The following is a 26,978-nucleotide window of genomic DNA, read 5'->3' on the forward strand; positions in this document are numbered from 1 at the left end:
TCTGAGATTTCGGGATTCTTGCAATGTACTGTTAGATTTGCGTGTTGAGCTAACATTCCCAGTAAGGGTTTTCATCTCTAGATTTCTTTATCAAAAAACATCTTTACATTGGTAACAAAAATCTTCTCGGGTATTGCTGACCTCAGGTAATTTACTGAGGTACAGGAACTTGCTTTGTGTAGGCATTCCCAATTCCTTCCTAGTGCCATTCTCCATCTTTAGTCCTTCTTCCTTTCCTTCCCAGGGAAGCTATTTGGTTTCTCATTCTAGAGCTGGCTGCCGTAGTTGCCAAGTGTCTCCAAAAGAGCTCTCTGTGGTATGTGAGCCCCCACCAGGGCTGTGTCTTTCCCATGGCCGGCATTAATGACCTTCACTCTTTATGGTTGGTTATACCTTTGTAGCCCTCAGGCAACTGCATATAGTCTTTGGATTCTCTTTAATATGAGCAGGAGACTTTGAAAGGCTTAAAACAACTAAAATATTTAAGACACGAAGAAATGACTTTCTATTAGGCAAATAAATGACAGTATAAAATGCCTGTGGTGATATGGTTTGGTAACTGCATGTCAGAGTACAAAGTGACATCATTACAGGGGTCAATACATCTCTCTGCACTTCCTGAGAAGAATTATTTTTATGCTATTTACACTTTTAAAAGTGCATTGAGTTGGTGTAAACAATTAAGACACCTGACAGATTAATGGGAAGAAAAAGTATAAATTACCTTATTTAACAAGGTGGAGGTGATATGTCAACAGACAAACTTTCCTAGGGGACGTACGAGAAAAGATAAATACACTAGGTAAGAAACTATTCAACTGTTGTCTAAACCATGTGGACAGAGTCATATAGAATTTCACTTAGAGTACTTTTTAAATAACTCTATATTGGAGGATGCAATATCAGTGCTTGGGAATTTATCTTAGCAGCATTTTCCTTTTAGTGAGATTTAAATTGTTGCTTACCATTTATATATATGATATTAGTTTCCTTGTTGGGCATTTATAAACTATCAGATTTATAATTTAAGTTTTATAAGTCATAGCTTCAAGCTTTATTTTTTCTAGGCCTAAATATTTGAATATAGTAGAGTCACTTTTCTTACTGAATAGTATTTTGCCACAATTTTTATAACTTAGCATCATTACAGATTTTAATTTTTGTTAAGTTTCTTGTCCCTTCATAAGTGTGGAGTATATAGGTCAAGAAAAATAATAGCTTTCCTATAGTCTGAAATGGCATTTTTCTTATTCAAATGAGAATATACTTTTTAAAAAACTGCAGTGTTTTAATGACACTAAAATACATTGTATTCATTTATTTATTCATTCATTGTATTGAATAAATACTATTGAGGACCTGCTTTACACCAGAGCAACGCTGGGTGGTGAGGACACAGCAGTGAGCAGAAATAGAAGTGTATTAAAAAGGAAAGACTGATCCATTTTCTGAGTGTCTATATGAATATAATGAAATATAAATGACATGCATGAACAATAACAAAAATACTTAACGAAGTCATAGAAGAAACAATTTCCTATTTCTTCTTAACTTTCAGAAGCCATGTGGACTTCTGTCTTTATTGGATGAAGAAAGTCAGATGATTTGGCCGATGGAAACAAACCTTCCAAAAAAGCTGCAAAGCCTCCTAGAATCCTCAAACACGAATGCAGTCTATTCCCCCATTAAGGATGGGAATGGGAATGTCGCCCTGAAAGACCAAGGCACAGCCTTCACCATCATGCACTATGCAGGAAGGGTAAGTTAATAGAACCGCATAATTTATCATATGTATTAATGGACCAATGAGCCCAGGGACAACCATTAGACTTTTTTAATTTTAGGTGTATTATTTTGATAAATGAAAGCTGGATGAACAACCATCAAAATTTTACTTTTCTAAGCTATTTTCCGTTAGCCTGATAAGGAATTAATATCCTCAGAATGATGAAGCATGCTGTGTCATCCTTCTCATAATGTGTCTAGAATTATAACTTAATATGAGCAAAGGACTCTTGGATTTAATACAAAGGCTCTGCCATAAACCTTGGATATTCTCTTAATACAGGCAAACATTGGGCATGTGAGTTTGCTTGTCCAGAATATAGTTTTTAGTATTTGAAAGTATTTTTCTTAAAGCATGTCGACCAAGGAAAGAAAGCTGCTCTCAGATCTCTCCCAATTCCCTAACCAGGTTTGTAAAACGTGCTTCTTCCTTCTAAACCTTCAAGGACTTCTTCTTATCTGTATAAAACTGATACATTTCTTATTCTAGACTAATATCGGGCTTCTCCAAGCTGCTCATGATCTTTTCTTTCGTGACTTATCTGTCATAACTCCCCTATACAAGACCTCTTTTCAAGGTATTTTTTCTAATCCACTCATGGTTTCCCTGCGTTTCCCAGCCACCTTAAGCTCCCTTATATTCCAGCTGAAATATCCTCCTTGTCTTCTTAACAAGATCAAATTTTATTCACCATTTGATGCTTAAATCCATGTCCATTTATCCTCAATCCAAATCCCATCTGTAGTTAATGTGTCCCACTTTTGAATTTGTAGCCCACTGCTTTTGGCCCCATTTAGTACACATTACAGACTAGAGGGTGAAATCTCTAGTCACCGTTTTACAGTGTATTTCAGCTCATTTCAACCAGAGTTTACTGAGACTCTACTATACACCAAACGGGGAACATTAGAGAATCAAAGTTGAGCAAAGCCCATTCCTTGCCCTCAAATATCTCAGATTCAGATAAGGGAAAGACAAATTAATAAATATTAATGATGTATTATGAATATAATAATCTTAACAAAGAAGGAAGCAATTATTTGGCTAAAAAAAAATGTAGAAATGTTTCCCAGACCTAGGCATCCAAGGATAAGTTAGAGCTCACTAATTATAAAAGAGAGGAGGCGTTCTCGTAGAGACATAGGATTCTGAAAGTGTGTGGCATGGGTATCGTTCAGGATTCGGTTGCGTAAGACAGAATCCACTCCAGCTACTTAAGTAGAAAATAGTAGGGAAAATAATTGTTGGCAGACCCTAAGTAGAACTTTTAGGAATGCCCTTAAAACCACGCCACAGAACAGAGCTACCATGGTAGTTACAGCCTCATCTTGGATCAGGAAATGCCCAGCCACGTGGAGAAGCTGCTGCTGCAGTTACTGATTCTCTCAGTGTGGCCACCACCTACACAAGTATAATGTCCACACCCTAGCACGCCACTTCGAAGACGCTAGTGACTAGACCTGGACATCTCCCTTGCCAGAGAAAACACAAACACCTTCATGACAGGATTTCCTAGGTAGCAATGGAAGTGTGGCCCTCACCACTTCTGCAGACCAGTGGAGACTAAAGAGCAATCAGATCCCACATGCAAGGGAATCTGGGAAGGTAACTTTCTTTTTGTTCAACTTCCACGTACAGCAAGGCAACTAGGATGGGTGTGGTACACTGTTCCTCCATATCCACCCCCGTGGTATTTGGGACATGGTGTCACAAGTTCAGTTAAGTGTAGACAGAATGGTAGATGAAATAGCTAAAAAGGTTAGTTTCAGCCAATCATGAATAAACATGCACGTAAAACTGAGGGCTTTGTCCTCTTGATGGTGTTATAATACCTCACGGAATATTCTTAGACAGGGTAGGAGACTGAAGCAGTGAGAAAAACAGAGGACGTGAAGTAAAATAGATTGGCAACTGGAGCTGGGGGGGTCGGGGAGGCGGTCCTTGGAGATGCTGCATCACGGTCTGCATTTGACAGGTAGCCGGACAGAGACAGGCATTCAGAAGGAACCAGGAACCAGGCCGTGGCTGGCGGGATGTGCAAAGCCAGGGAGATGTGGCCTAAGGGGACCCAGAGGGTTCTCATGTGGCTCACGGATGGAGGGATGTATTGTGTCAACCAAGAGAGGAAGTCCTGGAGTGTGAAGTGGTTTGGAAGGAATGATATTCAGTTTTAGATGTTTTGAATTTGAGATTTTTTTAAAGTGGAAATCCTAATATGCTAAAAATGCTTGATACTGGGATAAAAGAGGTGGTTGTTTTTAGAAGCCTGGTTATATACTTGGAAATGTGTATCTTGATAATTCCACCCAGGAAGAGCATGGAGAAGAGGAAGAAGTCAGTAGAAAAAGAATTATCATAGAAACCAAGAGAAAAGACGAGATGAGGGCAGTAAGAAACACACCTGGGCCATGTGGAAGTTAGGCCGAGGTGATCTTTGTGATACCTTATAGCAGAATCTTGTCCTAAGAAGTTTTGTTTAGTCAATGGGATGTGTAAAGAAGTCAAGGGAAATTATCTATCTATCCATCTATATATCTATATATCACTCCTTAGAGAATTAATTTTCTTTTATATTTGAGAGATTTAGCTTTTAAAATTATTTGTAAAGAGAGTAATCTTTTAGTCTTGTATTCAGATTTTTTAAATCTATATTTTCATCATAACAAACATTTATTAAATTTATAAAAATTATTTTAAAATTTACAATAAGGTATTGAAAACTATTTTCCTAAAAGTTTCATGGAAGCTATCGTAAGCAAGTACATAGTTGATTTGCTTCAGAAATCTGTTTGTATTGTGTACTGGAGATGCATTAAATGTTGAATAAAGGCTAATTGCATTAAAGTAAATAGAAACGTGCTTTGGGATAATAAATTTTTAACGATTTTATGTTCAGTTGTAAAAAAATATTCCACAGGCACTTAAAATATCTATTTTAATTGTTTTTAGAAAATTTGGGAGAAAAACAACTAATAGTTCAAATTAATATAATTACTTCATTGAGATCTAACAGAAATAAAGAAAAACAGAGAAAATCAATTGATTAGTTGGTACAGAGCCTAAACCCCTGTGGAATCATGAATTTTCTTGTCAAATCACCATTTTTTAAGCAAGATTTCCATAATTGGAGTCAATTTTGTGGTTTTATAAAAATCTTTCATTTTACTGAGATGTACTAATGAATCTTAGCCAAAGAACTCCCTGGGGACTCATTCACATGTTACAGTGTATATTATATGTAATTTGTGGCAATATGTCAAGCCATATGCCATTCGAATCATCAAATGTAGCTATATACACTTCAATTTTGAGCAATTGCTGTGTCAAAAAAACAGCAGCACATTCTGCATTTTATAAATCAAGAGATATAGAAAAAGTTAATTCATTTAAAATCAACATGCAGGGTTTAATTTGGACAATAGGATAATAAAGCTGACCCCGAGAAAGCACAGTGGCTCTGGGGTTCTAGGGTTGGTTGGTAGCCTCTTTTTAGCCAGATGGATGGGCTAGAGCATGTCTCTCATCACCAATAGCTCCTCCGTGATGGGATTATCTGGTCTTTTTAGTGAAAATTTATTGCCTCTCATAGGAAGGATAATAATTACTGCTAGTGATGATATTGACAGCCAGCTCTCATCCTGATGGACTCACCTATCCTGAAAGCTCTGAACAGGAAACCCTGCCATACTTCTGAATCTTGTTTGGAACAGAGGCTCAGAGGTCCTTTTAAAAATGTTTAAGCAACATTATTTAAATTATAGCTGAAGATCTTTCCCAAACACATTTGAATTTTTTATTACTCATAGGAGCATGGTGTATTTTCCAATCTCAATTACAGAAATATTTTAAAGTAAATGGGAAGAGGCTGTGCATTAAATATTAACATGGTTTCATTAACAAGCATGAATCTGAATTAAAGAAGGCTTGTAGGGTGTTTTCTTGGTTGATAATTTGTTTTAACAAATTTTAAATCATAGATGGGATTACCGGTTATAGGGGCTGCTCTTAAACTTCTACTGGTGATTTAAATGATAGATAAGCATTAAATCCAGAAGTGTTTCTAATTTTATTGGCTATTAAAATTAAGAATCTTGAAGGAAAGAAGAATTATGGTTTGGCAAAAGACACTGGCTCTTAGGAGAATTGAATTTCCATTAAGGTGATTCTAAACTGACTGTAGTAGCATATAGTATTTTGAAGTTCCTAAATTTTGATGTGAGGAAAATGAATAGATTAGGAGATAGTGAAGAAACCTTACGTAATAACAACTGAATTAATGAAAATGTAGGTCAAAATCCCTATAAAGATATACAACTATCGTGTATCCATAATAATTAAAATGAAAACTTTAAAAAATGAATAGTTATGCAATATATAACACGTACATATATGAACCTTGGTGGTTTGTCTGGTCGTAAGATCTTTGTCTGAAAGTTGTTTACTATGATAACTTATTTTAGCATGAAGGCATTTACTTTGGAACCCAGGTAAGTGTCCCATTGTGACCAGCTTGAATGGTTGATACACCTCAAGTTGATGATATTGTCTTTATACCTTAGATGATGTGTCTCTGTTTAGCTCCTCCTCTCCCCAAACACTTAAGTATTGCAATGGATTGATAGTGGGCTCCCCAGAAAATACGTCCAGGCCCTCATCCATGCAAGCTTTGACTATGACCTCATTTGGAAAAAGTGTCTTTGTTTATGTAATTAAGTCAAGAATCTTGAGATGAGGAGATCATCCTAGATTATCTGGGTAAATTCTAAATCCAAAGCCTACTTTACATGGGAAGTATCCATATGAGTGAGCAGAGAGAGATTTTAGAGAGAAAAGGGGGAGGCCATGCAACCACAGAGACAGAGAAGGGAGTGATGCACCCACAAGCCAAGGAACACCTGGAACCACCAGAAGCAGGAAGAGGCAGGAAGGATCCTTCCCCAAAGCCCCCAGGTGCGGGTAGCCTAACGTCACAGCTCTGGCCTGCAGCACTGTGAGACAATGATTTTCTCCTGTTTTGAGTCACCCAGTTTAGAGTTATTTGTTACAGCAGCCCTAAAAAACTAGTGAAGTATTCATTGGTCTAACTGTTACAGATTATGAGAGAAATGAGTAGTTTTAACTGATAACATTGTAGAATTTCTTTACCACATTGGATTCATTTTTAAGTGAACCCTGCACTGCTCCATCTCTGCTTTACTCATGTCGTTTTCCTTACCTAGAACGTCCCTTTTCTGTATCTTTTTGAATCTTATCCGTCTTCCCAAAGATCAAGTTCTTGGTCTAATCTCCGTTTCTTTGATCTCTCTCTGCCCTCAGCAACAATGATGCCTGAAGTTTGAGTGGCACTTTCCAGTTTACAAAATACTTCTGAGACATTTTTGCCACATCCTTGCGTACAAACATTACTATTTCCGTTTTCCAGGTTAGTAAGCCTTGGTGAAGTTCAATGATGCACCAGAGATTGTACGACTACATATTGATTTCCTGGGCCTGCCATAACAAAGTACCACAAACTGAGTGGCTTAAAACAATGGAAATCTATTCTTTCACAGTAATGGAGGATAGAAGTCCAAAATCAAGTGTTAGTAGGGTTAGTTTCTGAGACTCTGAGGGAGGAGCTGCTCCAAGCCTCTCTAGTGGCTTCTGGCAGTTGCCGGCAATTGGCATTCCTTGGCTTGTAAACCTGTCACCCCTGTGTCTGCCTCTATCATGTGGCCCACCCCTTTGTGTGTATCTCTGTGTGTTCTCTCCTCTTCGTGTAAAGATTTAGGGCCCACCCTAATCTACTGTGACCTCATCTTAATCCAACTAATTTTATCTACAAAGACCCTATTGCCAAATAAGGTCTAATTCTGTGGATCTGGGTGGATATGAATTTTAGAATATACTATTCAACCCACTGCATGCTGGTAGGTGGCAACACCGTGCCTAGTTTTCCTCAAGTCCTCTGTGTCTTTCTCTCTCCCCCACATCTTGCGGGGTAATTCTTAAGGTGTTTATTGTGTGTGCTCATAGAATTCATGTGGTGTAGTGGAAAGAGAAGAGGCACCGTGGCCCATGGGCCTGGGTTTGAGTTTCAGCTCCACCACTGTGTGACTTTGAGTAGGACAAGGACCCTCAATGGCTACACCCGTGAAATTTGCCATTAAAGAAAATATAATTATGAACCTTGTAAACTTGTCTTGAAGGTTAAGTGGTGAGCAAGCAATAAACTCAGGTACAATTATTTTCACATATTTCTTCAAATATGTGAGTCATATTTCCCCAACAATAGCTGAAGGTCTTCAACACAGGAATGCCACAGTATTTGGCAAAATTTTGAACACATCAGTCAGAGTTATTGGCAGGGCCGCCTAGTCCACTTGCCATATTTTCAGATGAGAATATTGGCAGCCCAACGAAGTTGCTCAAATTAAGGAAACTGTTCTTTATGAGTCAAAACAATTGTTAATTCTTATATCTTATAAAAATGCTTGCATTTATTACATAAAACAATGTTTTATGTCATGTTAGAATATTCATTTTTATATATCACAATGTTGTTAGTATCACTTCAGCAGATGATAGGAAATAGGTAGCCACTTACATTATGATATTTTCTTGCTCTTCCTATCACACTTAAAAGACTTGAGTGGAAGATATGTGCAGAAAATTGAGAGATTGCCTTATCTATAGAAACTATGATATTAAAAGAGAAAACATCTAGATAAATGTTTTAATTTGTGTTAATGTAACATTTTGATTTTCACTGAGTATATGGGTAGTTTTGTGATGTGTGATTCTACTTTGGTAAAAGAGAATTTTGTAAAACATGTGTTCATTATCATTTACTTTTATAATTAATTTTTTAATTGGGCGTATATATGTGTTAAATTTTACTGCACATTTAAAAAAATTCTTTAAATGTTATTTCCCTTAAGAAAATTAAAACTTTTTCTGAAATTTATATACATATTCTGAGTTGTGATTTTGCAATGGAATAAAAATTTATAGGCTCCTTCTATAATGTGCTTGCAGATGTGTCTTTCTGCAGGTGGATTTTGACTGTGTTCGTCAGAATGTCTTCCCCATTCCCCTAAACCACATTCTTACAGATAAGGTCGTAATCCCAGATGCATAGACCTGATCGTTATTGTTCATGTCACTGATTTCCACAGGCCTTTACAAGAATCATATTACTAAAACGTTGCTGATGGGGGACAAAAATGAAGTTACTGATTTGCACCCTGTCTATAAATATTAATACATAGATATTTTTCTTTTCCTTGAAAAGGATCCACCTCTATCTTTGAATAAACTAAGTTTGAAATTTATTTGTTGTTTAGATTTATGTTGTTTTCCAGATCTCTGAGGAGAGATCTTTATCTTATTCATACTATAGTAGATTCTAGGTGATATACTGATTAAAGCGAACCTCTTTGCCCTTAACCATATTTACATAACATATTTTCAGGGAAAATCTTGGCCTGTTCAGCTTCCCAATTCCCCCTGTGTCAGGGACACCTTTTATAACTTGTGTCCTGGCCTTCACCTCCGGAGATTTGTGGGAGACACAATGTACCCAAGAAGACTCTGAGAGTGAATCTTTAAATCAAAAGACAAAGGAAATGGACTAATCAATAGGCAGTTTCCATTTATTTCTCTCTTTCTTGTCTGCAGGCAGAATCCCCAGACATAACAATCAAATCTGTCTGGTCTAAGCCAAACTGATACTATTAAGGGTTATTTGACAAAGATATTTTGACCTGCACAGAAAGAGCTTAATTTACATCTGCATTTGTTTACCTCTTGGGTAGACTTCTTGAAAAATAAAAATTTGCTCCATCAGGCTTCTATCGTTCTACTACTTACATCAATTTCACTTTTGGCAGAAATTTTCACTGGAGGCAGGATTGACCTTTCCTTACACAGGTTTTGTTAGGAAGAGAAAACACAAGATCTCATTTAGAGAATCTTACTGTTTCTTCAGAGATTTAATATATTCGGTTATCTTCATAAGCTGACAGGAAGTTATAAATATAAAACTTCAGATTTCCCAGAATATTGATGTTTTATTGTTAAGTGGTTGGTACTTTTTTCCTTAAAGGAACAAAAGGGGCATGTTCATAAATTTCAGCTGTGTCAATTTAAAGGGAATATCTGTGTCCAGATTTCTAGATATCTAGATAAAGACTTGCAATGTTACCATGCATTCCTAATAACATTCTTTATTGATTAGTATTTATCAACTTAAAATGAAACCAGAAAGAAAATAAGCAAAACTATTGGATAGAATCACTTAATGGAAAATTCAAATAATAGAAGATATTGCTTATAGGTATCGATGATATGTAGAGATCAATTTACCACCACACAAAAAATCTAGACTCTTTTCAGCAAACCTCAGATAGAAAGCTGACAGCGGGCATGAAAAATAATTGCACACATTTATATTTGCTGAAAATAGTCGTTTATTTATTTTGCTAATATCCAATCTTTACATACATTCTGATGTGATATACTGAATTCAAGAGTTTATCTCAAACGTTTTGCACTTTTATCACCTGTTGATTCCAACCGCTTCTATTCTAAAAATTATATTTTGCATCATTTCGCAAATAACGTGATGGAGAAGGGACTATAAATTTGGCAGATCTGGTAATTTACTTCCATTCTGTAAATATTGATGATGTCTCCCAGGGTAGAGAGCTTATTGATGCTCATGATTCAGTTTCACAGATGAGATGACTCCCAGGTTTCCAGTCTATTTCTGCTGTGGGCTTCAGACTGGCATATTGACTTTGTAATTTCTCTATTTGTATGGCATCTTAAATTTAACAGAAGCAGAGTAAACTAAATTCCCTACCCATCTCCCAAACACTCTCTCCTTCTCTCTCTCGTCTCACTTCAAAAAAGTAAATGAATAAACAAAACCAATTTTTCATATTTGCCCTACCTTTAAATTCATAGAAAACCAAAAACCCAATTAATTACAAAATACAAACTACAATCTCCTATTTCTCTCTTAAATGCAAATACTCCCCTTCTTATCCCAGTAGCTGATTTCATGTCACCCTCCTCATTCTCTAGGTCACTTCAATAGCCTCCTAATACTAATTGATGGAATGAGCACTAATTATCAATAAAAGAATGAATGAATTATTTTTACTTAAAGGAATACTGTCTCTAATTCATTTATTTTTTTTGTTTGTTTGTTTCTCTGATAATACTTTCAAAATTAAATGTGATTTCTCAGAATGGACTTGTTCATAATAACTAGTGGCATTGATGGATGCTTTATTCATCAAATTTTCATAAATCATCTATATTTTAAACATTTATATCCTCAAGCTTATTGCTCCTTAGTAGAAGAGAAAACTTTGATTTCTTTTTTAAATACCAGATCTTCCAGATCATTTTAGCACTTTTGTTCTTCAAGTACCTGGTAGTTGCACAGACACAATTTACAGGATATAATCAGGATTCTGTATGATTTGGGGCTTCCACTGTTTTTTAAAATATATTCAGCAAGGATAGTCCTTTCCTCGTGACCAGATTAAAACTTCGGCACTCCAGTGATGTTTCTGGTTTATCTCTCGTAATAGAAAGTTCTTTACTTTCTTTAATTGGCACTCACAGACTCAATTCAGTAATGAAGAATTTCTAGTCTATATAATAATCAAAGCAACTAACTTAATGAAAAGTTAGGTCTCCTTATGCATCAAATACAGACTAGGCACTGTACGGTGGCCAAGAGAGTCCTTTTTCTTCCTTTCCATGCCAAGCTCAGCCTCCTGCTGCTTGTCTTGTACCGTCACAATGCGGTTTCACTCACACCGTGCCTTCAGATATTCAAGGCCAATTCTCGCTTAGGTGCTTTCACGTGACACTTAGAGGAACACCCTTCCCATAATGTGGGTGACACTCGTCCTTCTGGTTGGTTGCCCTCCGACTCTGGTCTTTGGGGGTTCTCTCCACACAGACTCACCCTACTAGACTCCATTAGCACCGGCCTCCCCACGTGTCTCTTGGCAGGATTTAACATAGCTCTGGTTTGCATACCAGATGAGGAAATGTCACCTTGTCCTTTGTTGTTTATCAAAAATGAAATATGTCCTGTGCTCGTCACTTCCACATACTGACACAGAACAGCTCGGGCCTCTACAGCAGGAAGGGTTCTTGCTTCCCTGTCGTTCTGCACATCCACACCCTTTGTGCATCCCTGTGGGGGCCAAACGCCTATGCACAGAATCTCCCCAAGCGGTGGGACAATGAGAAGGTGTAAGAAGGTTCCCAGGAGACCTCCCCTCTCTTTACTTAGAGGAGTAAGGAAAGAAACTGTGCTGAAGTTTCTATGATCGTGTTTGGATGCTCTTAGAGCAATAAAGCAATCACTGTTGTGTACTCAAATTGAGTGCAAGATCAATAGATCAATAGAGGCGGACATAGATACATAAATCAGATACAGTAGAGAAATAGGTACATGGATAAATATGTAAACACACACATATAAATCAAATACCAATACAGACACACATATAAATTATCCATGCTGTAATCTGGCATATCCTTAAATGCCCAGACTGTCACTGAGGGTGGCTTTGTTAGAGGAACTTTAGTTTTTAGTACTTCATCCACATGGAAATGTAGATCTCTATATCAGAAACATACTGTGTAATATATTAATAATATTAGTAATATACTGTAATTAGCAATTTGATTTGACATTAACATATTGCCTTACAAGGTAGAGCATGCAAGCTTTACAAAATTATCTAATTCTGACATGGTGTTTTATATGTAAATTATGGATAGTGTTAGCTAGGTAAGAGCAATAAGGAGGGGAAATTAAGGTATATAAAGTCTAAGTGGAGAATCTCTAAGTGATGCCCCCAAAGGCTCTCCTAAGAACATAACACCACGGCTTTGCTATTTAGAGGCGTTTGTGCAAGTCCTGATTCTGACCTGAATTACAGAGAGCTGAAGGGTCGTAGCATCTATGTTTTCAGCTGAAAGTCCAGGGCTCTATTTCTTTTTGTTTCTTCTTTCTCTAACCTGGGAGGCAGTGCACCCTGCCAAGTATGCTGAGATGCATCCTGCTGTATGCACAGGATTCATTCTGCAGGCGCAGATGCTGTCTCCTTCCACACGCAGTTTTCTAGAGAGAATGGCTCTTGCCCCTTTGTCTGCCTGCGCCTGCCACCCTGCCTGGTCCTGCGTCATGGTCCTTGCTTTCCTGTATACCTTCAAAAGCTTCATTATCGTTCTTCAAGAGCTTTAAAGGGTGCTGAGCACAGTTTCTATCCGTGTCCTTTTCTGAGCTACATAGCAGGTAGACCCTTCTGGGCTGTCGGCACCGAGACGAAGATAGACAAAGCAAGAAATTGGAAACGGTGGGGCTCGATCAAGATCCAGTCTCAAAATGAACTGCACTGAATTTTCAAGGAGAGGAAAATGATTACGAGGAATAGGCTACACAGGGAAAGTTGAGAAGACAGTCAGGGTCACTGAGGAGATGCAGAGACTCCAGAGCAGAAAGCAGCTGCCTTCCCCACGGCTCAGAGTGGGGAGAGTACAACGGATGCCGGGCCCAGGAGCTGAGGCAGGTGGGGGAGCCACGTGGTTCTGCGTGAAGAGGGGCTGCAGGGTGCAAATGGAGCCAGGGAGGAGAGTCGGCCTTTGCAGAGGCAAGATAATCACCAAAGCTTCCACCCTCCTCCTGCCTTCCGATTTCTGCCAGCACCTTCAGCAGCCCAGCCGTTTCTGGAAGGCGAGGCTGAAGCTCTGGGAGCCCCACTGCCTGTGTTGCACTGCAGAGCAGAAAAGGGCAGGATTCGTCTTAGAGCAGACGCGAGTGTGTGAAAGGAAAAAGGCCTTGCAAAGTACAATGCGGCAGAGTCCATCCAACTCTCTTGAAAGTGCACACACAGACCAAATAGATCTGGTACATAGATACAGATATATAAATTAAAGACCGGCTAGCTCTGGAAAAAGGAATTAGAGGTAATTTCTTATTTATTACTTTTAGTATTTTCCAAATTTTATCAATCTACATGATTATATTTTAATTACAAGACGAGCCCTACCTGTTTTCCTTGATTGACTCCAAATTCAGTCTTTTAACTGTGAAAATCTCCTCAATCCAATGATGACCATATTTTTAAAACCTTTGCTATTAGCCACTGCAAAGGCAATTTAAAAATTTAAATAGATGATGTTCACCCTTGCCCATTTACTAAATTCATGCATTCTAGCCCCTTAAAACAGTGTTTTTTATTGATGAGCTATGCTAATAGAATTACTAACTTTAGTGTGAACTGGCCAGAGTTCAACACTGAATTGAATAGATAAGAAAAACTGCAGTTCAGAGAACCTGATCACTTCATGCTCCCACAATTAATTTTCAGCGTGCACATCCCCGGAGTGCTTTCGTAGGTTGATAAGTGGAAACCAAATTGAGAATCCACTCTTCCTAACCCTTGGTCTGTTGCTTCTTCTATTTTACCACACTTTTATTTATTTCATTTACTCCTTCCGACACTATATATGGCTTATATAGGGTACCACAATAATCCAGGTTTTTTGAAAAACACAGTTCTCTTGCTGCCATTTTAGATAAAATATTTGAAGAGTTTTTTTTTTCTCTGCAAGAGCTTTATTAAAAATGCTAACTCTCCTACAAAAATAGTTTAGCCTTGAGTATAATTATAGTGTAGTCTCATCTTAAACTTAATCAGAAATTTAAAATATGCCAATATTTGCCCTGTTAGTTGTTCTAGGAGGGACTGTGTCTCCATCTCTAAGATGCACTGTGCGTGTTTATTTCCTGCAAACCCTGTTCCTGTGTTCGTTTATCACCGGACGGCACCACATAAGCGGACTGAGTTAACAGAGCATCCTTAGTTATTGGGACCTGAAGCCGGGATTCTCACACCTAATGTGCATTAGAATCACTGGCAAACAAGTTTAAAATGCAGGTTCCCTGGCTGTGCAACAGTAAATGATGACTAAAGAGTTCTTGGGTGAAGTCTAAAATATTTGCATTTTTTTTTTTTTTTAACAGCAGAGAATATTATCCTACAGTCAATCTGGGAACCACATTTTGAGAAACCCAAAGTATTAGCCATACAGTAGATGCTCGGTTTAGCACACATCTGGCAGCCTTACACTGCTGTCCTACTCCTTGCAAGGCACACAGAGGGATGAGGCTGGAGACATTAAGAATTCACTATTTCCCAGGTCTGGCCAACCCTGCCCCGTCTTTAATAAGGTAAAGTAAGCCAGCCGCTCTTGCTTTCAGTTCAGGGAATTTAAACCCAGTGTTGGTAGATAGAGCTATTTCTGTGTAGCTCTCTCGCCTTTGGATTTCAGTTTCCTTGGTGATTAGCCAAGTATGGGCTTGACAGACTTCAGTTAGGAAGAAAATGCATGGGGTCTGGCATTTTGTTACTTTTGTTTTCTTTCTGGAGCCAGGAAACTGGTATCTTGCTGAATTGTGAGTCGCAGCCATGATGAAAGTTTTATATTCCCTAAATTATAACTGAGATAATTTATCTTTTAATTGCATTTATTGCAGTGCTAGAGTGTTACAGCAAGCGCTTCCCAAAACGCAGCCTACTGTCACTGCTCTCCGGCTTCTATTGCACCGTCATTTGCCATCCACACTGAAGCATTGAAATGAGTATTGCTAACTGCCGAAACATAAGCGAAACGCTCAGTTTTCTTTTCAGTCATCTTATTGACCGGAATCATTCCAAAGGAAATTTTGAATACATGACAATTTCTTTAAAGATATGTATTGGATTGCATGAATATAAATTCCTCTATTACATGCTTGAGGGACGCCGCCACATACAGCATGGGTCCATTATTCCAATCTTCAGAGGAAAAATAAATAAAGCCTGAAGATTAGTTACGTAAAAACAGTGGGGAAAAGGAAAGCATAAACCTAGACTCTATCTTTGGCTACTTTTATGTTTTTCTCCTTTCATCCTGCCAATAATAAACCAGCAAGAAACAGAGGAGGAGCTGCCCTGAACAACCCAGGCAGCCCGTCGACCTAGAAACTGCTCCCTGCTGCTCTGGTGGCATGTCCTGCTCACCTAAGGGTGCAGCTGACCTTTCTCTGCTCTCGTGACACCCCAGACTCACATGGCTACAGGTGATTTCTAGGATAGCTTGAATTTCTCCTTGGTGTTTTCTCTTTCGTAGAAATTCTTCTGTCCAGCTAACCAGTTTTCGGGAGTCACTTTCTTTGGACTTGCCCAGGAACCCAGTGGCCTTGTCTCTACTAAGTTTTTCAGCTTTTCTTTGTTTCTTCTCTATGTAAATGCTGGAGGCCACTGCTCTCAGTGAAGTGCAGATGCTGACACCCAGGTGCTGATGTCTTTAATGTGTGTACCTTTCTAGGAAGCATTGTTTTCTTTGGAAGCAATTCCTTCATAAGTTGTAAACGAATTTCAACCTAAAAATATTACAGGTATAAAATGACAGTCTTCTTACTGGGCAGACAGCCCACAGAGCAGTGTCAAGATAGATCACACAGGTCACTCCACAAGTCCTTCTCAAGTCAGTAATGTAAAAAATTCTCTGAAAGCGAAGAGAAGAAGTTACAGGTGTACATTGGAGACAAGAATGAGGGATATTTATGAGAAAACTATAGCTACTGTGCAAAGGTAGGTATGAACAGGCATTTTCATTTATCTTCAAAGCCACCAAAAGAGAGGCAGATACAGAGAGAAAGACAGAAACAGAGACAGAGAGACCGAAACAAAGATGGGGAGAGAGAGAGAGAGAGAGAAAGACAGAAACAGAGACAGAGAGACCGAAACAAAGATGGGGAGAGAGAGAGAGAGAGAGGCTGACATTCCTGTCTGTGTTTTGTGGATGAGAAGCTTTGGAGGCTCCATATCTCGACCCAGTCACCCAGGCTCTGGGCCTTGAAGAGGCTGGAGCCCAGAAGCTGTGTCACCATGCAAGGGCCATGAGCTTTCCACCACAGCCCCATGCCTCCCAGAGACTCTGCTTGAAAGGCAGAGCTGGCCTTGGCTGCTGGAGAGCTGGAAGGAGATCGTGAAAAGGAAAGGCAGGGCTGATGTCAAGGGAGGAATTTGGAAGTATGTCAGAAAGAGCAGTGGGAAACAGCTGGGAAAATGCCATCTATCAAAGGATTCTATTAGATGAAGTGCACGTTTTTCTGTAGATAGTGAGGATTTATCAGGAATTCAATGTGAATAATGATTAAGTTAGATTTTTTTTGTTTTATATTTCCATCTTTTTCTCAAAGTTAACTTCAAGGTTGTGATGGTTAATTCTATGTGCCAATGTGACTGGGCCATGGGATGCCCAGACAGTTAGTTAAAAATCATTTCTGGATGTGTCTGTGGTGGTGTTTCGGGAAGAGATGAGCACTTGAGTCAGTAGACTGAGTAAAGCAGATCTCCCTCCCCAGCGTGGGTGGGCCTCATCCAATCCCTCGAGGGCCTGAACAGAATGAAACGGTGGAGGAAGGTTGAATTCTCTCAGCCTGACTGCTCAAGCGAGGGCATCAGTCTTCCCTGACCTTGGTGCTCCTGGATCTCTGGCCTTCAGACTCAGACCGGAAGCTACAGCGTTGCTTCTCCAGCTCTCAGGCCCCAAACAGGACCCTCGGCTTTTCTGGGTCTCCAGCGTGAAAACAGCAAATCATGGAACTTCTCAGCCTCCATAATCATGTGAGCCAATTCCTCAGGCTGCATATATGTGATACACTATTGGTTCTATTTCTCCGGAGGTCTTGTATTCATTTAAGACAAAAAGAAAATGTGTGGGTTATCTTAGTCCAGGTTATATTTCTTTAGCTGGCCATCTCATTTGTTATAAATTATTTTTAAAAGCAAAATCAAACAAAAAATAGATGCATTTAGTTGCATTTGTTAAAATTACCATTTTCCTTGTAGTGTGTACAATATTTAAATGTATAGATGTATTTCAGATTTTAGTATCGTGCTAAGTTTTTAAATACATATTATGCCCCTAGCTTCCTGCCCCTGGGGCGATACTAGAGGAAGCCTGATGGAGGGTCCAGACATTCAGTATTGCCCAGAGGTTACACCTCTCCCCCAGTTAGTGGAGGCTACACAGGAAGCAGTAAAGATGCACTCAGCCCCTTCTGCTGCTCACTCCACAGCTAGGGTGGTGTGGCTGCAGGCCAACTGGAGAGCAACGACCCCTGCCTTCACCCAGCAGTGATGAGGAGTCACTCTTGCAGAGTGTCAGAGGAGGTTGGGTGGGGACCTGGATGTCCACTCTTACCAGGCAATAACGAGGCTGTATCTTCCCTGCGCTCCCAAGTGGTCTCAGAAGAAGCCAGCTAAAATCAAAACTTATGTTGGAAACTTCAATACCCTCCTCTCAGCAATTGGGAGAACAACAACATAGGAAACCAGCAAGGATATAAGAGAACTCAACTACACCGTTAACAATAGGATATTCTTGATATTTATAGAAAATTTAAACCAGCAAAAGCAGAGTTCATATTCTTTTCAAGTACCCACAGAATATGTATCCACATAGACTATATCCTGAACCATAAAGCAAAGCTAAGCAAATTCAAAGGAATGGAAATCATACAGAGTAGGATTGCCTGCTGCAATGGAATCAACCTAGAAATCTTTAACAGAAAGATAACAGACAAATCCCCAAATATTTGGGAACTAAACAATGCCCTTCTGAATAATCCATGGCTCAAAGAGGAAATCTTGAGGAAATTTTAAAAATATATATGCTGAACTGAATGAAAATGAAAATTCAACATATCAAACTTGTGGGAAACAGCTAAGACAGTACTGAACAGGAAATGTATAGCACTAAACATACATGTTAGAAAACAGGGAAAGTCTCCAATCAATAATCTAAGCTTCTACCTCTAGAACCTAGGAACAAAATAAACCCAAAGCAAGCAAACGGAAGGTAATAACAAATAGAAGAAATCATTGAAATTTTTTAGAATGGACAAAATCAATGAAACAAAGAGCTGCTCCTTTGAAAATATCAATGAAAATGATAAAGCTCTAGTATGAATTACAAAGGAAAAAGAGAAAAGATATAATAGCAATATCAGGAATAAAGCAGGAACTATCATTCTAGATTTTGTAGATATCAAAAAGATTGAAAGGGAACACTGCAAACAACACTTACACATAAGTTTTATGATGTAGCTAAAATGGACCAATCTCTCAAAAACACAAGCTACCTTAATTCACCCAAAATGAAATAGACGATTTGATTAGCCCTATAACTATTAAGGAAATGAATTCGTAATTTAAATTCCCTCAAAAAAGAAAGCTTTTTGTCCCAGATGGTTTCACTAAAGAATTCTACCAAGTGATTAAAGAAAAATTAATGCTAACTTTACACAATCTTTCCCAGAAATAGAGAACACTTCCCAGTTCATTTTATATAGCTAGTATCACCCTCATACCAAACAAGACACAGACAGTAACTCACACACATGCATACACACAGAAAATTAGAGATGAATACCCCTCATGAATATAGATGCAAAAATATTTTTGAAATATTAGCAAATAAAATTAAGCAATACATAAAGAGAACCAAATGGATTTTTTCAAGGGTGAAAAGCTGATTCAAAAATTAAAAATCAATCAAGGTAATCATATGAATAGGCTGAATGAGAGAAAACACATTGCCGTATCAGTGGATGCATAAAAAGCATTTGATAAAATTTAACACCTGTTCATGATAAAAGCTCTCAGAAACGTAAGAATAGAGGGGACAAACTCAACTTAATAAAGAGTATATACAAAAATCCTACATCCAATATTATATGTAATTGTAAAAACTGAATGTTTTACTCCTAAGATCAGAAGCAAGGCAGGGATGTCTTTTCTCACCACTCTCATTCAACATCATGCTGGAAGTTCTGGCAAGTGTAATAAGACAAGAAAGGAAATAAAAGACACACAGATTGGAAAGGAAGAAATAAACCTGTGACTATTTATACATAATATAATTCCCTATGTGTAAAATCCCAAGGAATCTACCAAAAAAAGAAAAAAAGTACAAAGAAAAAAATGAAAAAAATTCATAGGACTGATGATTTCAGCAAGGTCACCTGGTACAAGATAAACATATGAAAATTAACTGCATGTCTATCTACTAGTAATGGACAATGGAATTAAAAATACAATAACATTTATAGTTGCTCATAAAAATGCATTACTTAGGTATAAATCTAACAAATTATGTAGAGAACTTGTATGCTGAAAATCACAAAATGCCCATTAAAGAAATCAAAGATCTAAACCAAAGGAAAGGCATATCCTGTTCTTAGATTAGAAGACGAAAGAGTAAGTAGTCAATTTAGTAATAATCAACATAGTGGTAGTCAGTTCTCCCCAAATCCACATATAGGTTTAATGCGATTTCTATCAAAATCACAGCAAAATTTTTGGTAGTTATAAAGATATAGACAATATTGTTTGAGGGATGAACATGCTTGAAGCTCTGACTCGGGGGAGGGGGGAAAGGCAATATATGTAACCTAAACATTTGTACTCCTGTAATATGATGAAATAAAAAAATAAACAGAGCTGAATCCACTAAAAAATGATATAGACAATATTTATTCTAAAACTTACAAGGAAAGGTGTAGAAACTAGAATAGCTAAAACAGTGTCTATAAAGAAGAATAAATAGGAGGAATTAGCTTACTCCATTTATAATCTTATTATAAAGCAAATAATCAAGACAGTGGCAAAAGGGTAGGCACATACATCAATGGAACAGAATAAAGAACCCCAAAATAGAACCACACAAATAGATTCATCTGGTTTTGGGAAGTGAGTATGTCCATAAATTGGCAACATACAGAATCCATATTGTATATTTTTACTACATTAATATCAATATCCTAGTTTTGCAGGATGTTCCCACTGAAAGAAATTGGTTATAGTGTACACAGGATTTATCTCTATTCTTTGTCACGACTGCATGCAAATCTAAAATCACTTCAAAATTTAAAGTTTAATTAAAAATATTTAAAGGCAATGAGAACAGGTTATATATTGGCATAATAAATGGCATGAATGGACACCATTTATTTAGATTTTCAAATTGCCTTTGAAAAGTCTAACATCAAAGAAGTTTGGATTTGAGGAAATTATCATGGTTAAAAGAGCGAATTTGGAATCAGATAGTATTTTATCTTTAAATGAAAAGAAAAGTGTGTGTACATGTGTGCATGGGCATGTATGTGTTGTGTATGTATATTTCTCAGCTCTGTCCACTAAAAACACCTAGAAACGCGGACTAATCCAATAATAAGGTACTGTTGTGTTTGCCTGGAGTGCCAATGGCTGTCTCTAATGTCATGTTCCCACTAAAATGGGCAAGGGCTCCTGGAGAGAATACTTGATTTCAGATTTGGAGCCAGAAAAAAAAAAAAAACATTTTTGGAACCACCAATGCCAGTTTTATGTAATACATTATCAGTTATTTGCACTACCATGTTAATTATGATAAAATATCTAAGCTATTTGGGTAGTCTCTAACATTTGTACCGAGCTGTCAATTTAAATCCCTTCAATACGGTGGTCATCTGTACCTTATGTATAGGGTCAGGGCTATTAAAGTTGGAAGGGGAGATATTATTTAACACATAAAAAAGACTCAAAAAACTTAAGAAGCTTGTCCAACATCACGAAAATAATTAAGCCCACCTGCTCCATTGTTCATTAATTTATACAAATGCCCTGGCAATAAAACGATTTTGGTAAACATTGTACTTCCTACAAACATCAAACTGCCTTCATTGAATGTAGCTGCGTATGTGTGTTAAACACCTTTTTCTAAGTAACTTAGCAAGTTGGAGTCTTCAAATTGGAATTTTGAACTTAGTTTTAATGGAAGACTTTCAGCTTTTTCTCTAGATATCCATGTACAACAAGGGTGCCCTGTATGAGAATTTTCTGAAGCACATGATCTGTGATAATGAAAGACTGATCGACACAATCTTAAAGTAAAAGACAGCACAATAGTATAGCTATATTTTGTTACAGTATAATAAACACTTCTTGTCTATTTCACCAAATAATTATAAAATACATTCAATGCACAAGGCATTTCACTAGTTGTTGCAGAGACAGAACTACATAAAGCATAGTCATTGCTCTCAGGCACTTGGTAGCAATTTTACCAGGAGAGTTAAGAAGGTTCATCACAAAACAAGCCCATAACAGTAATAAAGGCCGACGGAATGTATTTAGAGAAAATCAGTTTGTTCAACTGCGTGTGTGTGTGCATGTGCGTGTATGTACGTTTCATTTGAAAGCATAAGATTCCCATGCAGAAAATAGGCTAGAATTGTAGGTTGGAGCCATATAAAGGCGGCCCTATATGACAGGTCAGGGTTTCTGAATAGGAAAAATGACATTCTCAATTTCAATATAGGCTTCAAATAGCAGTGTTGAACTAAGGTGAGAATACAAAAGGCCAGTTTTTAGCCTTTTTGACTATTTGCCTGTCAAAATAATAAGTGATGGTTTTTACTAGTGGGAAGGCAGGAAATACAAAAAGTGAGGATTAAAGGGGAAAATGAGGTGAAAGGACAGCCATTGGCAGACGGCAGGGAGCAGTTCTGGGGGGAAGGGGTCCCAGATGGCACCAGGGCTCCCAATCTAGATCATGAGCAGCAGTGAACGAGAAGAATAAGAGAAGACCTGTTTTGAGAAGGAGGGATATTCAGAGAGATTTTCAAGTGAGATAGTTGTGAGTTTTTCCTTAAAGTAGGAAATATGGTCATCTACTGATGATGCAAACCTGGGCCTGGGGCTGGAAGCTTGGAAAGAGGCAAACAGATTTATTACGATTACCAGGAGATTTGTAAAGTGGTGTCATTAAGAGGTAACAGGGATCTTTTTAGCAACCGGCAGGGTCCATCTGAGACACCAGCATAAATTTCTGGCAGATGCAAATGAGTCTGAATTACAATTAGATCCAATGAGTGATCCAGCCCCAAGCTAGAGTTAGGAATGACTGACTAAGAAAAATGGTAGAAGCTTATCAGTGCCCTTTGCTGCTCAGATGGCTGGGCCTAAGGTTTAGGCTCTATTGAGACCTGAAAGAAGTTGGCAGGAGGCGATGGTTTCAGAGACTGCAGGAATTGAGGGAGAAGAGATGCCAAGGGGAGTGACAGGCACATGCAGAGAGAGGGAGAGGACAGCACAGACCATTGCAGAGGAGAGTCAGAGATGTGTCTATGGCGGAGGTGGAGTAGTTCTATGTATCTGCACCGGAAATATTCAAAGTCACAGAGAAAAACGTGCTGGGAGAAATTTGGGCAAGATCTTTAGCAAACGCATACTCCTCTTTGATGCAACTGAAATGGCATCGAGAAAGCTGGGGCTGAAGTGAAAACTCAACCCTGGCACTCCGAGAATGTGATGCTTGTGCCAGGCATACTGAGAAGGGTGCCAGGAGAAATGAGATCAACTTCTGTCAATTTTCCAGAAGTGACTTGGAGTCACTAACTACGAACGTCGTGCGGGCATGGTTGGGTGATGCAGCCACACAGTGGGACTTTGTGTCTGTTGGGACGACTCGCACTATTTGAAACACCTTACATTTTGAATTACTCTCTTTGGTCTACAAAGAACTCTGATATATATTCTATCACAATATTAACAGTATGGTTAGGTATTTTTACTCCCAATTTGCCAATTAAAAAAATCGAAGCTCTGAGACATTAAATGACTTGCCTAAATCCACATAGATCCAGGGTGGCTTCTGAAAATGTGTTGACTTTTCTCCCACGGTTTTGCTGGGCACCGCACTTCCCGATGTAGGAAAGCATAGAGACGCCAACCTCAAGGTCAAGGCTTCTCGACCTCAACACTTTGGACATGGATGGCCAGATAATTAGTGGGAGCTGCCCTGGGCTGTGAAGGGTGTTTGGATTTGGAAATGTCTCTGCTCAACTCTCAACCCCAGTTGTGACAAACAAAAATGTCTCTGGACACTGGCACGTGGCCGCCAGAGGACATGATCACTCCTGGTTAAGAATCACTGCTTTAGATGATACAAAATTGTTCATATTTAACAATGTATACTGTGTAGCCTAATATGTTGCTCGCATTCTGGTGCATGTACTAACTGGATGATTAGGGAATGATTTCATTGAACCTGGAAATTATTTTGGTTTTTGGCATTGCCACTTAGCTTGACCAGTCTTCTGACCCAAATTTATTGGAAAACCTGGGAATGTGCAGGATGTCCTGGGATTTCTGTGATGTTTAGGCTCCTATGACAGCAAAGAATAGAAATTCAGGCTGCATTGTAAACCAAGGGCATAATTTAGAAGCCTTGCAGGAAGCAAGACTCAGTAGGGATCATCTGGTTCTTCTCCAGCTTCCTCCCACTAGTCACACGAACTCTTTCTAATGGCTCCTTTCTCTGTGTCTGCCTAGTGCCCTTTCCCTGCCAGTGATCCGGTCCTCTCTGTGCTCTCAAAGAAGTGGTTCTAACCACTCACACTCCCTCCTGGGTGATGCTTACACTGCCTCCTAGGTGGTGCTCACACTGCTCCATGGGTGGTGGTTACACTCATACCAGGGTGGTGCTCATAGTCTTCCCCCATAGGTGATGCTCACACTCATCCACAGGTGGTGCTCATGCTCCCTCCTGGTTGGTACTTACACTGTCTCTCCTGGATGGTGCTCACAGTCTCCTGGGTGATGCTCACACTGTCTCCTGGGTGGTAAGGCATCATTGGTCAGCTGCCTCCCCTGGTTCAATCCTGGTCCACTCAGGACAAAGAACAGGCTAGGACACCCTGCCATGCTCCAAGATGTTTTTCCAAAAAGCAGCTTTTCAAACTGGCAAGCCTTTTGACAGATGGGTAAATGGGTGGCTAATCTGCTTCTCATGACTGCCCTGGAAGTGGACACTAGTTAGCTGGGACTGAGAGAGGCAACAAAATCATTTCTGTCTCCCAGCCCCTACTAGCACACCAATGAAACCAGGCAATAACGTCATTTAAATGTATTCATAACTAAACTATGGTTGAGAAAATTGTCTTTTGGACAATCTAGATTTAATTGTTTCATGTTTTCTTCATTTTAAAGACTTCAGATTAACTGTTTAAATGATCCAACAGAATCCTTTTAATGAGGAGTCTATTTAATTTCTCTAACTGAAATCACACAATATCCCCAAAGTGTTGCAGAATCTTTTTACTTGGTTTAGTGAGTTTCCTGAGCGAGTTAGAGTCTTTAAGAATAAAGAGGTTTACATGAATGTGAGTCATCACTATTTGCTCTTAAACTTGGGGATCAGAGGAGAGCTTCACGAAATAGAACAGGAGAGGTTCCTTTGTTTAATGTATGGAAAGAGAACAGGCAAATGATAGCTTTGAACTTGCTGGTAATGTGAACTCCAAGACCTGGAGACACTTCTTTTATGAATAATTTAAAACTGCAGCTGAGTCAAGTTATTCTTTAAAGAAATTTATTTTCACGGTCATGTTTAATCCTTAGTAATTACACTGTTTTCTCTGATTCTAGGTAATGTATGACATTGTTGGAGCAATTGAAAAAAATAAAGACTCCCTTTCGCAGAATCTTCTATTTGTAATGAAAAGTAAGTTGATTTTTTTTTCCCATCCTACACTGGTTAAAATGCCATACAGCCCTTATTTCTTTATCTCTGAATATTTTCCTATAAAATATGCTGCTAGCTAAAAGATAATTGAAATATCTTTTGCATTCTAATGCCCAGAATAATAAGGAATGGGTCTTGCCACACTGTACATCGGTTATGATTTAATTTGGAGTCCAGTGGAAACCATAATTTAACTAAGCTTTTAGCGGATAAAAATGTAAAACACCTTTACTACTTTAGTGGTATGAATATAAAAAAGCTTTCCTCTGAAGACTAATGAAGATGAATATGGATTCCAAAGTTATTTAGGCCACAGTAGGCTGAATTTCATTACTTAAGATTACTCTGGAGCACAACTAAGGGTGGTATTTTATTCTTATGTACTTTCAGCTATAATGTGTTAATGCTCACTGCATAGAAGGGGCCTATAAATTAATGTGTGTGTATATCCATGTATACATTAATTTATATGCTTCTACATAGCACTAATACTTTATATACATATATATACACATATATGTCTTTTTATACATGTCTATTATATTTCTATACAATATATAAAACTATATACAAAGTTTATATATGCTGTAATTAAATGCATATACATACATATATAAACATATATAATTCTGTCTCCCCTATAAATTATTTTCTTAGCAGTTCTTCAGTGATTCACATTTTTTAAATAACATTTTAATGACTTAAAACATATCATCTTATGTCCTTTAAGTTGCTCTAAGTGAGATAGAGTCATCTGTCTTTCCTGGTAAAAGAAGTATATGATAGCTTTTCATGAGATAGTTGAATGCCTTTGAGTTGGGAATAAGACATCCATAGCACTTCTGGTCTGAGGAACATACGTGCCTCAAATCACAGTGGTGCAGTTGTAATACATTGTTTTTTTGTTTTTTTTTTAATTTCAGGTATTATGAGGGTACAAACATTAAGGTTACATTTTATGTCTTTGCTTCACCCAAGTGAGGGTTAGAGGCATGCCCTTCCCCCCTACAATGCTTCCTGTGTCCTTTAGTTGCGGGTTTAACCCCCCATCCCCCTAATCCCTTGAGAGTATTTCTGCCATGTGATCACCCTAGCGTTGATCAGTTAGTACCAATTTGATGACGAGTACAAGTGGAGCCCATTCTTCCGATCTCGTGGTGCCTCACTTTGGATAATGGGCTTAAGTTTAATCCAGGAAAGTATAAGAGGTTCTAGATCACTGTAGTTTCCTATGATTGAGTAATATTCCATTGTATACATACACCAAATTTCAATAATCCATTCATGGATTGACGGGCAATTGGGTTGTTTCCACATCCTTGCAATGGTGAATTGTGCTGCCATAAACATTCGGGTGCAGATGTCTTTATCATAGAATGTTTTGTGCTCTTTTGGGTAGATGCCTAATAGTGCTATTGCTGGATAGAATGGAGGGTATTTCTATTTTTAGCTCTTTGAGGTATCTCCAAATTCTTTTCCACAGAGCTTGCACTAATTTGCAGTCCCACCAGCAGTGTATGAGTGTTCCTGCCTCTCCACATCCTCGCCAATATTT

General features: G+C 38.3%; 1 protein-coding gene across 1 annotated transcript in view; it reads left to right on the plus strand.

The window, feature by feature from the left end:
- MYO16 (myosin XVI) overlaps window positions 1-26,978 on the plus strand; it is a 542,291-nt gene that overhangs the window by 364,984 nt on the left and 150,329 nt on the right. Inside the window, exons 22-23 of the mRNA XM_012637927.1 lie at window positions 1,559-1,759; window positions 25,327-25,402. Coding sequence (XP_012493381.1) covers window positions 1,559-1,759; window positions 25,327-25,402 — 277 coding nt within the window. The remainder of the gene's footprint in view (window positions 1-1,558; window positions 1,760-25,326; window positions 25,403-26,978) is intronic.

Source organism: Propithecus coquereli, unplaced genomic scaffold, assembly GCF_000956105.1.
Source record: "Propithecus coquereli isolate 6110/MARCELLA unplaced genomic scaffold, Pcoq_1.0 Scaffold125, whole genome shotgun sequence".
Classification (NCBI taxonomy): domain Eukaryota; kingdom Metazoa; phylum Chordata; class Mammalia; order Primates; family Indriidae; genus Propithecus; species Propithecus coquereli.